Source organism: Mytilus edulis, chromosome 4 (genome assembly GCF_963676685.1).
Source record: "Mytilus edulis chromosome 4, xbMytEdul2.2, whole genome shotgun sequence".
In the NCBI taxonomy this organism is placed as follows: Eukaryota; Metazoa; Mollusca; class Bivalvia; order Mytilida; family Mytilidae; genus Mytilus; species Mytilus edulis.
In genome coordinates this window covers 79,530,964-79,548,512 of record NC_092347.1, presented here as the reverse complement: position 1 = coordinate 79,548,512, position 17,549 = coordinate 79,530,964, and the positions used below count along the sequence as shown (strand labels likewise).

The 17,549-nt window shown below is 31.2% G+C and overlaps 1 protein-coding gene and 1 long non-coding RNA gene across 2 annotated transcripts; one reads left to right on the top strand and one right to left on the bottom strand.

Annotated features, from left to right (window-relative positions):
* The first annotated feature begins 625 nt into the window (after positions 1 to 625).
* Positions 626 to 1,581, top strand: LOC139518540 (uncharacterized). Its single transcript, XR_011663399.1, has 2 exons — positions 626 to 765; positions 1,153 to 1,581. It is a non-coding gene; the product is annotated as an uncharacterized lncRNA (long non-coding RNA).
* A 3,318-nt stretch (positions 1,582 to 4,899) lies between these two features.
* Positions 4,900 to 17,450, bottom strand: LOC139520655 (F-box/WD repeat-containing protein 4-like). The gene is made up of 9 exons (XM_071313507.1): positions 17,035 to 17,450; positions 15,449 to 15,544; positions 14,600 to 14,782; positions 13,477 to 13,615; positions 12,616 to 12,728; positions 11,719 to 11,787; positions 9,893 to 10,033; positions 8,947 to 9,082; positions 4,900 to 6,446 (listed from the first exon to the last, which is right to left on the bottom strand). The coding sequence occupies exons 1-9, from the start codon at positions 17,298 to 17,300 to the stop codon at positions 6,306 to 6,308; spliced, it is 1,284 nt and encodes a 427-aa protein (XP_071169608.1). The 5' UTR covers positions 17,301 to 17,450; the 3' UTR covers positions 4,900 to 6,305.
* Between the last annotated feature and the right edge of the window lie 99 nt (positions 17,451 to 17,549).

Here is a 17,549-nt window from a genome sequence, read left to right as displayed (position 1 = left end):
AATCACCAACAAGCACCGCCCATTATAATATACTATATCCACCAACAACTAGAGAATCCTCTAATGAAAACAGACATACACACCTGGTTCAATCATCAACGAATAACACATTCTTCAGAAAGCCTGACATAGAGCAGGCACAAAATGTTTTGGGTTTAATCCAGTTTTACTTGCGTCTTAAACATTCCCTTTCGATTATAAATACCTATCTATGTCGTAAAACAAACAAAAAACTGGCACACTGTATCGACCATCACGATGACTATTCGAACTGTGCGAATCACAAATGACGTCTTATACTGCCGTTTCAAGGAACGTTTTACTTCAAGAAGAAGCAATTCAGCTACTCCGACTGGTAAAGCGAAAGTAGTTACAATATAACATTGAAATGGAAATGGAGAATATGTCAAAAGGACAACAGCTGAAGTCATTTTTAATTTTTAATATTAGTTGTTAATTTTCCATTTATAACAAATATCGAGTAACGTTTAAAATATCGGCCGATCACTTTAAAATCACATGATTTGTGTGACTTATATTTAGATAATTGTATAAAGACAAAGGGTAAATGTTTAATAGTTGCTATGACGTAACAGGTTTTTTTCCCTCATTGCAATGGAGGTAAAAGACGGACTTGTTGTGTTATCATTCTGTCTGGTTATAACTACGGCATATTTTTATCACAACATAATCGTTTTGCAAGATGAAGTAAAGCGTCAGAGTTCTACGATCGAAACACTGATAACCAATATGAACAACCTGGTTGTAAGTTATTATACATTTTTCATTTTTTTCAAACAATAACATGTATACGATAAAAGCATAGATTTTACCATTTACAGATTAGGAAATATTAACTATTATAGTTATTAGACTAAAAAAAAATATCTTCTCGACAAAGCAAATGATAAGTTATGTCAATTAAATGTATACATATTTCAATGTGAATTCCTACAAAACAAGTTTGTTTTATTATTAAAAGACTGGTTTCAGATATGTAAGATGACAATTTTGAAGATATGAAACGAATTCAAGACTTGAATATTGTTACTATACTATATATATAAAAATATTAATTTTCGCGAACCATTTAGGTCACGGAAATTCCAAAATATGTTATTAAGATAGACAATGTTTGTTTTCATATTAAAGGACAGAGTCACCAGGCTTCAATCTTACTATGATAGTGTTAAAAGAAGCCTCGCAGAAAATAGGGAGCACTTTAAAGAATCAATTGGAGATATAATTAAAGAAACTCGGGAAGTTTACAGGGTTACAGAGGAAATACACGAGAGAATAAATGTACTAGAAGATGTCGTCCATCGGCGACGGGATACAGGGATTTTACCTTTGATCAGAGCAGGGATTTCAAGGCTCGTACAGATAGGACTACACTTTGTTTTTGGACCAATCGCTGGATATTTAGAATCAAGCAAAAATGAAAAGGCCAACGAAACAAAGTTTCTGTAAAAAAAGTTACTGATTCTGAATATAAACACTTGTATTGCATATCTTTCAGATACATTAATAGTAAATTAATATTTTATTCATAAATGTGTATATTAAATATTTTAAAAATGGTATGGAAATTACTTTATACAGTTTACAACATAATATTTTTAACACTGAAATATAAGTATTTACAATAAGACCTTAAAAATAAACAAAATTAGCATATGCGAAGTGATCACTTAAATTTTTGAATAATGAAAAGAAAGGTTAAATGAAATAAAAAATCTGGTTCTAAGTATCATGCATATATAAAATATAAAAAAAATCTCCATCTCACATAAAATGTATATATACATATACTTAACATGGAGCGAAACACCTTTTTACCTCAACGACCTGTTGGCAAGGCAACAGTCTATGGGAAGATATTTTATCACTTCAAGTCACATTTTTCTATATCTGATTTGTCCAGTCATTGCACTTCAAGCTGAAAAGTTTGAACAGAACTCCATAATATGTGCAACGCTCTAATAAAATCAACGGTACCAATTTTGTTGCACCAGATGCGCATTTCGACAATACATGTCTCTTCAGTGATGCTCGTGACCAAAATATTTGAAATCCAAAGCATATATAAAAGATGAAGAGCTATAATCCAAAAGGTCCAAAAAGTAAAGCCAAAGTATCCCACGAGACTGCTATATAGTTGTGGTATTTTAGTAACATCATGATAGTTATATGCTGGTTGCATGTTTAAACGTATATGGTCCAAAAGTCGTCTCCACAATCTGAGGTTTTTTTTTCTACGATTGTGACTTCCCACCGAATGTGTACAAACATCCATAACGGGTGTCACTTCTTCAGCAGGTGCGGTTATCCTTCCGGAGTACTTAATAACTCCCACAGTTTTTATGGGAGGGGGGGGGTCATTTTTCTCATTCTTTTCTATTCCGGGTCTTTTTTACTTTGAATTTTTTCAAGACGTTACTCAGTATCAGTTCAACTTCGACTTTTGAGTTTTGGATGTGCTCTTGGTATTTTCGGACTCTCTTTTTGGTCAGTTTGCAACCTATCTAGAAACAAAAAACTGCTGCAATTTTAAAGTTAAACAGCCAATTGATTGTTCCGAGAAACGAAAACAAAAATCTTGAACAAAATAAAACTTGACAATCGGACTACTCACAGCAATATTAGATTTCTAATATACAATAAAACAACTGCACCTATAAAACTAGGAGCACTTGTCCGAAGTACAGTTTATGGTTATTCAGTCATACGCCAAGTGTATTAGTATTGACCTTTTTGTTATAGTCTTGAAAAAGAGAGGCGAAGATAACCAAACGGACATTCAAACTCATATGTATACGTCCATGGCTAAAAGGAAAGCGATAAACAGCAAAACAACAGTATACAAACAAAACATAAAAAACTAAATACTAAATAAAGAGTAAACATACTGGTTTTACATCAAATCCAATTACATAAAGCTGTTGTTTTCATGTAAAATTGAAATTATGTATCATATGGAACAACTGACAACTTTACGTTGTTCTTTCAAAAAGCATTTTCAAACCATACGTTAGTCTTTCTTTCGGGAATGATGGGACCCAACCAAACTGTATATTGAAATATGGCATATTGTTGCATTTTTGTAAATTCATGAAAAAAACATGCATTTTTTCAGTAGATAAAATGAGTAAAAAAATTGTAACTTAATTTGCATAGATATTTTTATAGATTACAAATTTTCATTGTTTGTGTTAAACTTTGAATTTTCCAATCAGAATAAGTTACCAAACAAGTGTCCACTTTAATGGTGTGCCTAAACTTTATAGTAGTCTTGTAGTCTTGTAGTTCCTATATAAATTGTCACATAACATATAAAATGCTCCACTAGTTTCAGATTGGTATAACCGCAATAGTTTAACCCCAAACAGTTTGGAGAACCATGGACACTACATTCATGCTTGATACAGCTTTTAATTTAAATTTGGAATAAATATAGACACAGCATATGTTTGTGATTAAATATTTTGTAACCCTCCTCATTCACAATTGCTATTCCTTGTTAAAGAGGGGTGAAAGATACCAGAGTGACATTCAAACTCATAGATGGATAATAGTCTGACATCAACATTGCTAACTCTCTCACAATCTTAACCATATAATAGGATTGTGCACCTTTACTTATGATCTTTGATCTGGATCAGTTTTGGGGTTTCCCTTAAGGTTGATGCCATTGCTGGTGAACGTTTCATCACCGAGAATATCACCAGGCCAGTAGTCAGCACTTCTATGTTGACATGCATATCAATTACATGGTCAATTTATAAACTGTTTGCAAGTCTGAACTATTCGTAATATTTTTGATTTTCTTATCCCAGGAATAGATTACCTTAGCCATATTTGGTACCACTTTTTGGAATTTTGAGTCCTCAACGCTCTTCAACTTAATACTTGTTTGACTTTCTAACTTTTTTTATCTGAGCGTCATTGATGAGATTTATGTAGACAAAACGTACATCATACTTCAGTGATTCCCTATATAATCAACCGAATTTTTCCAACAAAAGGAATGACAACCCCCCTTTAAATCTGCGAATGAGCACTGCTGTGTTTACATGAATTCTCATTGATATGGTAATACTTATAAATTAAAGTCATAAGAAACCTCAAATTAAAAAAATAGTGCATATGTTTTTTATACCTCAATGGATAGTTTACATTATAAAACTTATGTACATATACTTTTCTTGAAGAAAATTCTTTAATTTATTCATATTTAGAAGAAGTTTACTTTATTTGAATTGCTTCCTTCCAGGAGGCAATTCCCCGACATATTTTCCGTATGGAAAGTGACCTCAGTGTGACCCATCTCGTAAAAACCCGGTGATCACAATACGCATGGACGTCCTTAAAATAAACTATTATCTGAATTTACATGTTAAACACGTTCTCAATTTCCATGCTTTTTTGTTTATTTTTTGTTGATTGTTGACAAACAGGTGACAATCGTTAAACTTCGGCTTCAGAACACGAACTTTAATTACCTGCCATATTTTCACAACAACACTGACCGATTGAGAAAAAAATTGATGATTATACGAAATTTATGTGAAAGAAATGAAAAATTCTTGAAGACTAAGTTAATGATGTTTGTATGCATTGGTTCAAGAATTGGAAGAACATTATTTTTCACCGGTCACTCGTTTCTTATGACTTTAACTGTTTACGAAATGTTGGATTTTTCCAAATATCATTACAATTTTCTATTCCAAAAATAGATAACCTCAGCTCTATTTAGCAAAACTTAAAGGTAAATTTGGTTTTCAATATTCTTCAACTTCATACTTTGTTTGAACTTTTTAATATTTTAGATTTGGGTGTCTCTGATAAGTCGTTTTTAGAAAAAAAGCACATCTGGCATACAAAATTTCAATTCAAGTATCTTTGATGAGTTTATTAAATATATATAATAATGTAAATGTATTTCAATTCTAGTATCTTTGATGAGTTTATTTAATTCATATAATATAAATGTATTTCTATTAAAAATTACAGTTTAATCATATGAAGTCAGTGCATAAATACCCTAAAAACATATAGTATTTGTAAATATCACATATCTTTTTAATGAGCATTATTTTGAAAATTATCACCAACCGTAGGATGTCCTTATTAATGTAACTCATTTCTATCCTCAGACATATTTCATACATAAATACAATTAAAACAATGTAATTAAAAAGACCTAGTTGTTTACTTTCCACTTGTGCACTTAGTAAAGGAATGTGCATTTGTTTAAATGCACAGACATAACCAGATGCTCTGCAGGGTGCAGCTTAATACGATCGCAGAGGTCGAACCCTGAACAGTTGGGGCAAGTATGGACACAACATTTAAGCTTGAAACAGCTCTGAATTTGGATTGTGATTAAATAGTTGACACAACATAGGTTTCTGACACAGAATGAATGTGGTCTAAGAACTTAAACATAAAAAACTTAAAAATTTGAAATTGAACATTTACCTTTCATGGTCCAATATCCAAAATCTTAATACATGGTTAGATTCAGCATATCATAAAACCCCAAGAATTCAATTTTTTATGAAATCAAATAATGTTCAATTATAGACCCTTTAGACCTAAATGTGGACCAATTTGATAACTGGGCCAAAATAGTAAAAATCTAAATACATGGTTAGATTCAGCATATTGAAGAACCCCATATATTCAATTTTTGTTGAAATCAAACAAAATTTAATTTTTTTTGTTTAGATTCAGCATATCAAAGAACCCCAAGAATTCAATTTTTGTTAAAATCAAAATAAGTTTCATTTTGGACCCTTTGGACCTTAATGTAGACCAATTTGAAAACCGGACCAAAAATTAAGAATCTAAATACACGATTAGATTTGGCATATCAAAAACCCCAATAATTATTTTTTTTATGAAATCAAACAAAGTTTAATTTTGGACCCTTTTGGCCCCTAATTCCAAAACTGTTGGGTTATTGTGCAAAAACCAAGAAAAATGCTCATTTGGGCCCTTTTTGGCCCCTAAGTCCAAAAACTCCCAAAATCAATCCCAACCTTCCTTTTATGATCATAAACCTTGTGTTCAAATTTCATAGATTTCTATTTACTTATACTAAAGTTATAGTGCAAAAACCAAATGACTTTGGATGACGACGCCAACGTCATACCAATATACGACCAAAAAATTTTCAATTTTAGCGGTCGTATAAAAATGTATCCTTTAATGTATACATATTTAAAACAAGATGTGGTATGAATGCCAATGAGACAACTCTCCACAAGAGACCAAATGACACATAAATTAACAACTATAGGTCACCTTATTACATGTTTATTATGTGAATTGTATACTGTGAAGTCTAGCATATGAATTCCCCAGTCTAAAGCCACAAATAATCTCTGGAAATCTGTATCCAAACAGTACACAGGGGACCTCTTCTGACCACAATAATACATCTGTAATGAGATATTAATAACATTAAAATTCTTGCATTTATAATTTGATATATGATGTTATATACTGTGAAAGTACTTTTATTCATGGTGAACCAATTTTTGCGGCTTTCGTGGTTGACTTTATCCACAAATTTTTTGTGTCCAACGAAAAATGAAACAATCGTTTTCCAAATAAAGACTTGGAAAGATCCCCATGCAGGTTTTGACTACTGATATTCATGATCTAGTGAATATATTGGATATTGCCAAATCTTAGAATACAATAATAGTAGTCACAGGGCAAACACACTATGAACTACAATTGCAGGCAGGATTATACCCCTTTAATCTTTAATAAACAGCTGCGCCCTGAGCACATGATACGCCCGTCGTCTCGTGAGAAAGTTTTATGCAATAATCATAAATAGTTTCTGAGAAAGTTTTAAGCAAAAACTATAAATTGTTTTTGAGATACAGAGGGACATATGAAACACCCGCCCCCCCCCCCCCTTTTTTTCTTCAAAAAAAAATAAATATCACTAAAATAAAATTTTGAATCCAAACCAAAAAGTATACAGATCTTTAGATTAATATAACAAAGAAGTGTGTTAAGTTTTAAGCAATAATCATAAATTGTTTTTGAGATACGGTGCGACATGTAAAAAAACCCTCCCCCTTTTTTACAAAATACTAAATAACTGAAAAATAAAATTTTGAATCATCACCAAAAAGTATACAGATCTTAAGATTAATATAACTAAGAATTGTGTAAAGTTTTAAGCAAAAATCAAAAATTGTTTTTGATATACGGTGCGACATGTGAAAAAAACACCCCCCTGTTTTAGTTACAAAGTGCTGTAACACAAAAAGTTTTAATCTTGTTTTCACCAAAAATTATACAGATCATTTGACCATCATAAGAAACAACTATAATAAGTTTCATGAAATTTGGATAAGTCGTTCTCAAGTAACAGTGCGACAAGTTTATGCCAGATAGATGGGCGTATAAAAACCTAAACTGTACAACTTTTGATTTTTTAATTCTCATAAAAAAATATTTTTGATCGCTGAAAGTTAGATTTCCAGTATTAATATGCTATGATAAAGTCTATGATTATATCCTCATAATTCTCGAACGTATGGGATATCATAATTTCATGCTGGGATTGTTTTTAATAAGAATTATTTTACAATTCAAGATACTTTATAGCATTTGGTAATGTAACTGTTTTCTTTAGGTGACATGTTTATGACCTAATTAACACCTTTGATGGTCTTTATTCTGTTGATTACTCTATCTCAGGTTAATAAGTGTAACACTACGATTTACACAGGGTAATGACTTTGCATTTTCCTTCAATCCAGACAATTTGTAACCTTCGTTTCTACTGGCTTCAAGTTTTCAATTGTACTTTTTTAGAAAACTAAAATTCACGAAATTTTAAAAACCCACAAACATGTAAATGTTGCTCAAACCACGAAAATTGATACCCACGAATTAAAGTACTTTCACAGTAACTCAGAGGTGAAAATCTAGGGGACAATTCGCCTACTTTTTGACAATTTGTTTGTTTCCTGTTTTGCAAATAAAAAATAAAAATGATACAGGGCACAAAGAATGCTTTCAAGGGGTTATATTGGTTGAGGTTTGATGTGGTGAGTGATATTGAAAATTCCAAATCATATTTCACTTTATTTTCATCTCCAGTAGATGTTTTTCACTTGACTTGAGGTAATATATATTAAGATTCTGATAAAGATTTTTTTTATGGTGGTTGCTATCAATGATATGAGGTCATACAGCTAAGGGTTTTGAAGCATGCCAATAATAAAGCATAATAGTATACACACAAACTGAATGATATATGTGCTCCTAAACAGTATAAATCATTCATATGTTAATTTACTTTTGTTGCAAATGCCCAATTTTATCACGAGTTGGTTTTGCTAAATTTATTCCAAAATTAATATATTGGCAACATATTTCTCTCTTATTGTTGCATTGGTAGTAAACTTTTTAGAAAGAAAAAAAAGTTATCAAAGGTACTTGGATTATAATTTAATATGCCAACGCACATTTTGTCTACATAAAACTCATCAGTGACGCTCAGATCAAAACAGTTAACAAGTCAAACAAGTACAAAGTTGAAGAGCATTGAGGACCCAAAATTCCAAAAAGTTGTGCCAAATACGTCCAAGGGTATTCATTCCTGGGATAAGAAAATCCTTAGTTTTTCGACAACCATTGGAGATCTAATACTATTCCTAGAGAAAGACTTGGTAAAAAGATCTAGATGTCAAACAATATAAGAAAGAAAGTTGTCAGTGGCGGATCCAGAACTTTTCCTAAGGGGGGGCCCACTGACTGACCTAAGAGGGGGCCCGCTCCAGTCATGCTTCAATGATTCCCTATATAATCAACCAAATTTTTCCCTCAAAAGGGGGGGCCCGGGCCCCCCAGGGCCCCCCCCTGGATCCGCCTATGGTTGTATCAATGAATTTTTTATCTGTAAACAATTACCTGCACTGGATCGTTTAATCTTTTGTCCCATAATCTTGTCATTCCATACTGAAATGTTCCAGTTAACATCACATTGTTTCCATCTGACTGTATAGAAGATAACTCTGTATCAAATGGTTCTGTCCATTCTTTTTCACTGTAAACAATTATCAAACACCAATATATCATCAGTAAATAGACATGAACTTCACAATTGTTGACTTAGATTTTTGAAAATAAAATTATGTAAATGTAATGCTAATGGGTTTTTTCTTGTTTTTTCTGAACTGTTAGTTTCACTCTTTTTTGTACTCTATTCAAATGTTATGCAGTTGCACTTCGTAGATTCAAATGAAACTTTTGAAATGGTAAGAAATTATCAAAAACAATGCTCTAGGTAAAAGTCCTTAATTAAGTAATTAAAATGGAAGAAGAAAGCATACTCATAATCTTAAATTTATTTGTATTTCAAATTTCTTAGATGATTAATTGTGAGTTAATCCAGAACTATAAATGGTAATGTAGTAATTAAACTTGTAACACATCTTCTTTCTTTTATATTTATACTATTCATTTTCATAATGTCTTTGGTCTTCATATAAATGAAACAATAATATACCTTCTTCTGGCACTTGTATTACAAACACTTGTCAGTGGCTCTTGCTTGAGCAACTTGGTTAAATTTCTAACCAACTGAACAGTTATGATATATAATAAATCTACTGTGGTAGAATCCCTTAATTATTCAAATTCCCTTTCTATTTCCTCATGAAAATATTTCATCAAATGAGATGGTCTTTCCATTTTAATTATCTTGATGGTATAATCTATATTTGTTTCACAGCTGATTTATAAAGTAAATATGATGCATTTTTATGTCTATATTTTAACTACATTTAAATGATATCACTGTGAGGTGATGATTTTATTCAACAAAACTTTACAATATTTTAGAAGCAGTACTAACCATGACAGAGTCCTGAGATCCCATAACCGTAGACTTGTATCATATCCACAGGTCAACATTATATGTGATGTCTCATACTTTATATCTAATACACCTGCTCCTCTCTTATGACCAGATCCTAGGTTGTGCAGTAATCTACAACTGTTAAGCAAATAAAACTTAAAATCATCAAAGATACCAGGCTTAAAATTTAATACACCTAACAGACGTTTTGTCTACAGATGACCCATCAGTTACACTCCATTCAAATCAGTTGAGACCAAAGTTTTCTAAATGTTATGCATGGGGGAAGAAATACCTTAATGTATAAGTAAGAACTAATGATGCTAAAATGTACTACGATTATCAAGAAAATTTAATGGCTTTAAATCTTTTCTTTTTAAACAAGAGTGCACACGCTGAAATGTCTCGCCTTCTATACTAATCATTGTTATTATGTTGATAGTCCTAAGTATAAAGCTAAGGTTTATTACAACTGTCACATAAACTTAACATTAACAAAGATAACTAAACAAAGACCAATAAACCTTGAAAAAGAGGTCCAGGTCAGATGAACCATGCCAGGCAGACAGGTACAGCTAACAATGCTTCTATACAACATATATAGTTGACACATTACTTATAGTTTAAGAAAAATAGACCAAAACACAAAAACTTAACACTGTGTAATGAACCGTGAAAATGAGGTAACGGTTAAATAAAACCTGCTCGACTGACATAAAGATCATAAAATATTTCCATACACCAAATATAGTTGACCTATGGCATATAGCATTAGATAAAAAGATCAAAACTCAAAAACTTAACTTTGACCACTGAACCATGAAAATGAGGTCAAGGTCACATGACATCTGCCCGCTAGACATGTACACTTAACAATCAGTCCATACAACAAATATAGTGGACCTATTGCATATGGTATGAGAAAAACAGACCAAAACACAAAAATTTAACTATAACCACTGAACCATGAAAATGAGGTCAAGGTCAGATGACACTGCCAGTTGGACATGTACACCTTACAGTCCTTCCATACACCGAATATACTAGCCCTATTCCTTATAGTATCTGAGATATGGACTTGACCACCAAAACGTAACCTTGTTCACTGATCCATGAAATGAGGTCGAGGTCAAGTGAAAACTGTCTGACAGACACGAGGACCTTGCAAGGTACGCACATATCAAATATAGTTATCCTATTACTTATAATAAGAGAGAATTCAACATTACAAAAAATTTGAACTTTTTTTTCAAGTGTCACTGAACCATGAAAATGAGGTCAAGGACATTGGACATGTGACTGACGGAAACTTCCTAACATGAAGCATCTATGTACAAAGTAAGAAGCATCCAGGTCTTCCACCTTCTAAAATATAAAGCTTTTAAGAAGTGAGCTAACGCCGCCACCGTAGCCGCCACCGCCGGATCATTATCCCTATGTCGAGCTTTCTGCAAAAGTTGCAGGCTCGACAAAAATGATTTGAAATCACACGTTCCATATTTTTACTGTCAACACAATAAAAGTTTTTAATCTGTTTGATATCACTCAAAAGACACAAAAATCTCTTATACACCAATACAACAAATGTTTGTTTTGCAACAGCGGTCACAACACTGCAGAATTTCAGTGAGAAATGCCTTTTCTCTGGCAGTCAAACAGTAAGAAGTAAAAACCCAACGTCAGGGAGAATTGATGGATCACAATTAATACTCAGAAAGAAAATTTGGTTACAAAAATTTTTCTGACAACTTTATTCACAAATTCAAACGAAACTTAACTGACCGTAATCATTCATCAATTAATTCTTCACTAATATTTCATACCTTTCAAGATCATACACTTCTACAGGAGTTCTATTTGTTTCCAAACCTGCATTGCCAACAGTAAATGTGCTGCAAATTACAATTAAATGTACTTACAAACTAAAACTAACATATTACAATTGATATTTGAATAAAGTATCTTTTTTTCATTTAATACTAAATAGTATAAAAAATAAAATTGAGAATGGAAATGGGGAATGTGTCAAAGAGACAACAACCCGACCATATAAAAAAACAACAGCAGAGGGTCACCAACAGGTCTTCAATGTAGCGAGAAATTCCTGCACCCGGAGGCGTCCTTCAGCTGGCCCCTAAACAAATATATACTAGTCCAGTGATAATGAACGCCATACTAATTTCCAAATTGTACACAAGAAACTAAAATTAAAATAATACAAGACTAACAAAGTAATCTTCTTCTACTATTTTTTTATTGTCGAACACATTTACGTTGCATTACTTGTTTGTCTTTATGTTAGTTAGCACAAGTAAAAGGTTTGCAACAGTATGATTGCCTTATTCAAACACCAACTTCAGTCAAAAGACATTTGTTGGCATCTAGTGACTTTACAGATGTACATGTAGACAGGCAATATTACAAGTAAAGCCAGGAGATGAGAAAATGATAGAGGGATTAACTTACATATTACAAGTCACATACTCTTATTATTATCAGAGACAATATTGAAAATACAGTAATGTTATCAATCACCAAAATGTGTTTTAATGAAAAAATGTTTTTACATACTAATTTTTTATCTCCATTGTCAAGGAAGCAGTCATCATACAGGCACTTCATTTCAAGGGTTAAAACACCAGAAAGATAAGAAAGACAATACAGAATTTTTTAACTGAGTTCCATAGAATTTATTATAATTTTCAAATTTTGAAAGTTACCTTCCATCTGGTGCTGTAGCAACTGACCACACCCTGTTTGGAATACTGGCACCGTTACTACAGTTGTTTATAGTGACCACACCAGAGGAATCATATTTCTTTGTATTTAAAACCTGTAGTCAAAATATAATTGAAATCATTGAACAATCAACATATTAAACAAAACTTCTGCATAAATGTTCTATTTTTGCTTTGAAAGACAGAAAAACTCACATTTATTTTAAAAATAACACAATCAGCTGAAGATGGGTTCACATAAAAGAATCTCGAATGGTCAACAATAACACATCGCTCAAAATAAATAATTATTTATTATAACATTACAACTAATTTTAAAAGTAAAAATAAATAATAAAACAGCATCTCGATTTAAAATAAAAGTGAATGATTTGTACTACGCCTCATAATTTCGAATTGAATTTAAAATTCACTGAACATGCTGAAATTGACATTGCTTTATGGTTGATTTTGTGTGTTACATGTGTACACATTGAAGTTTTGAGTTAATCATGCTTTTATGTTTGTGTCTGTTAACACAAAATGGGTTAAATTCATATGGCTCGAAATAAATTCTTAAAATCAAACAAAATGTAAATTAATCTATAGTCTGCATAAGCTAAAGGTCAAGCAATAGTCAGTGGAATGTGACTGCAATTCACACTCTACAGTCACCCAGGTTCATACAACACTCGTCAACAGCAATACAGATGTAGTCCCACAGAGGGTGGAGCTTTAGCGCAATATATGTATAGACTTTTAGTGTACACAAACTGCCTAGCTATATCTGTTGGGCTGTAAATATATAAGACACACAATTGCAGGATAAATATCTAATAGTAATACACACAGCTACACACTTACTTTAACTGATCCATCTTGGTAACCTGCCACAACTGTATCATTATACACAGCTACAGCTTGTGTATCACCACATTCATCAAAACTGTATTCAAACTTCTTTTCTTTTGAAATAGTATCAAATACTATAATTCTGCCCTCTCTATAATTGAAAGAGTAAACAATCATATTCATTTACTTCTTCAGTGCCACAAAATGTCAAATATTCATCGCAACTTTTAAAATGAAATAAAACAACGGTTTAAAATTTTAGTGGTTTAGATATAAAATCACAATTTATTTAGCTTATGTCTTCTGAAGATATTTTCATACTCCAAAAACTCGGAAAATTATTGGAAAATTTATCCTCTTATAGGAAAGTTTCCTTAAATGATATATAGATGTAGTAATGGCCAGTGCCCCCCCCCTTTTTCTTAACCTAAATATATTATTAACACTGTGCTTGTTGTATTCTTCTGCTTGTCTTAATAAATATTTTATATAACATTGCATCTTAAATCATATTGAAACACTTGTAATTAATGTTGATTGTTCTGCTCCTTGTGGGTGCTTTGATTAGCAATAAACTATTTGTTTGTTTGTTTATTCAGAGTCCAAGTTTTCTTTTTGAAAAAATTAAAATTAACATACTTTACACAAGGAAATTAAATCATTTTTTGTAATTGAGTGTCACTTATAACTCTTTTGTAAATGAAACATGTGTCTGGTGAACAAGTTATCTTTTTTACAAGTTTTTTTCTCAGCTTATATTTTCAGGATTTTAACTTAAAAATAATGATAATGATCATTTATACGGGTTTTTCTTTTGTTATCTTGTAACTTATCTTGTATATTAAATAATGTTTTTATACACTCTACTCACATAAATACATGCAGGCTACATGTATATACATGTATATTGAGATTAGTTTGAGTTATAAATGTTTTCACATAGTTGAAGCCCATGCGGTGATCATCAGCCCCAGAATTTTAACACTGTACATTAAATACTGTATCATGAATGTCCAATGAATATCTTTTGCATTTCATATCAAGTATATAAATGCATAGCTTATTAGTTTAATGCTTTTATTTCTGCAAATTTTTTTATTCTACAGTAACTTTACTCTAAATAAATAAAATCTACCTAAATCCACTGACAAGAACATCATCATTGACCACAAATTTGGTAACATCATAATTACAGCCAGAGATTCTGTTTGATACATCTTCTTTTACTGTACTGTTATTAAATACATCATAACAATTAATGTTCACTGCATTGGAAACATAAAGCTTCTGTCCATGTAGTCTAGCCCAAGGCATCAATCTAAAAAAAAAAGGACATGCAATTAAATGTCATTATAATATACATGTATGCTTGATATTGTATGCATATTTCAATTTGCTTGGAAAGGAATAAAAAGTTCATATGCATATAAGCAACAAAGGTATTACATGAATAGTAAAATGTTATAAAATAAAGTGATTTGCCATGTTCTAAACAACAATTTAACAAAGCTCAATCACATTGGCTTTTTAAAAAATTTGTACATGTTACAATTTTGTACATGTTACATGTACATGTACAAATGTATATCGTTTCTGTTTAAGTTGTGCTCTTCCTCAAGTATGAAAAATCTACAGTTTTTGAATGTTCAAAACCTGGAATAGGGAGTTAAAGTTAAACAAAAGCGAGGTTCTGATTCAAATCATGTCAACATGTTTACATCCTTATTACATGTACATGTATGTCTGAAAGATTGCCATAACACATTAAACAACCTGAAATTACTAATAATTGTTATTATACAAGGACAACAAATTACAATTGTAACCCATTTATAAAATCTAAAATCATTAATATCATTTATTTAACTACAATAAAAAAAAACTACTTAGTTTAATGAATTTTTTGTACAACGTTAATAGGTGATTATTGATTAAAGACTCAGTAATCTTAGCCATAAGAATATATACATATCATTGTACATACTTTGTCTTATGTTTGACAATCTGTGTATCCTTTACAATCTTGGTTTCCCAGTTCTTTGCTATTCTACATCTATCTTTTAACAGAATTTTTCTTTTCCTGAAAGTATAAAAAGTTTTTACATTTCAAAGGTAACTAACTAACAATCCAATCTAAAACTTTATAGCCATGGACATACATTAGTCAGGGGAATTACTGAAATTCTGTGCATGTAATTTTGTATTTATAGATTTACCAAATATTTTAAACATACAGGTTTAGATTATATCTTATTATTAGAAAAATTGAAAATATTTGTATTGAAGGCCATACTTTGACCTATAATCTTTCACTTTTTATACATTTTGACTTGGAACGAGAGTTGTCTTATTGACACTCATATTACACATGTTACATCTTCTTATTTATCAGTGTTCTCTCCAGGACATTTTAGTAAAGCATCATGGTTATGTGATTTTATGTTTCTGAATATGATGCTATCTAAATTGATTTTCTTATAGATCGTGCAATTTTTCAATTTATAAAGGGGCATAAAGTGTAACTCAATAATGGTTAAAGTAACACTACCAAAATTTAAGTTGATCTATTTTTTTTAACCAATCTAAAACTTTTTCAGTCACACAAGTTAAGAATAAAGTTTCAGTTGTAAACATTGATATTTTTGCAAATAAAGATTATTCTGAGTACATATAAACCTGTGCATTAGCTATATAGGCAACATTTATTTTTTGTTTTTTTTATTTGCTATACATTCTTAAAAGTTATTTATGCTTTGACTGATAAACATGATAAATGTTTTTAAACGATTACAGTGTATATACATTTTGTATATGTCTCAAATGATAATATTATGCTGTTTACTTATTTAACTACCGATACATCCATATAAATTATTTAATTTATGTTGACAGTGCACATTTTCATAGTACTTTTCAAAAGTGAATATTAAATTTCACTCTTCATAAAAACCTACAAATTAACAAATTCACTATACTGCTGGTGCCGGTAAAATAGCCATTTGTATAGAAATACAAACATAGGCTATTGAGCCAGTTAAAATAAGGATGTTTTAATCTGACAGAGCTGGCAAATAGCCACTGCCTAATTTATATCATTGTATATATATTGTCAAATTGTTAAATTTAATGAACACTTGAATAAATAAAAAGCTACATAATGTAATAAAAACAAATCTGTTTTATTTTTGTGTGGAATAAACTAAGTAAGTCGGATATGTACTGTGCGTTGTGTTTACTTTGCATATGATATTTACAATGGCGAAGCCCATACAAGTTGAAAGAAACATCACAAACATGTGAACGTAAATACAGGAAATGTAACGTTATTATTTCGTACTATTCTTAACAATTATCTGAATAAAAATTAGTGTAAACATGTACATGTACATGTATAAACACAATCATGGTACATGTACAATATGTATTCCAGTATTTACAATACTGCAATACATTTTGTTGAAAGTTCCATAATTGTCGAATGATTGTGGTTATACACAATACTGGTATACCTGTATTGCAATAGCCAAGTACAGGAGATCTGTTCCCAGGTAGACTGAAGAATAAAATTACCTTCTTTGTGCACTGGTTTGTCTAGGACTTCCTTTGCATGTTATATTTACATCTCCTGGAAATACCATTAGTCTGTAATTTGGACTCTCCTTAGTCCATACACAGTCCCTTGATGCCAGATCTTTTAGTCGTGAGCAGGTGCGACAAATTCGACAAAGAGTCTGTGTGCTACAATAGCTAAAAATTGTAAACAGGATGTCATCTGGGAGATCAACAAAGTGCCTACCCTTATCTTCAAGAGTTATCTCTGAAGAGTTTATATTCATTTTCAGTCAATTTTCTGAAAATAGTTGTTAAAGTTACTGATAATTCAAAGGTTTTAATTGCTTTCTGGTTCCTGTAAAACATCTCAAGTTATAAACAAGTGAGTTTCGAAATACCCATTGGATTTGGGAAATAAACAAACTAAATCAAAATGTTCTTAGCATTTTCACCGTAAAAAGCCTATCTTTCAAACGCAAGTTTGTTTCAGATGTGGTTTATCTAAAAACCTACTGACCATAATCCCTTTATTT

Bases quoted from the DNA above. Each gene is read 5' to 3' on its own strand.
- LOC139520655 (XM_071313507.1), bottom strand. From the start codon at position 17,300: ATGAATATAAACTCTTCAGAGATAACTCTTGAAGATAAGGGTAGGCAC. The intron at 10,034-11,718 runs GTATGAAATATT...TTTGCTTAACAG, and splicing joins GAAGTGTATGATCTTGAAAG to TTGTAGATTACTGCACAACC. The intron at 6,447-8,946 runs GTAATTGTTTAC...ATCTCATTACAG, and splicing joins GATTAAACGATCCAGTGCAG to ATGTATTATTGTGGTCAGAA.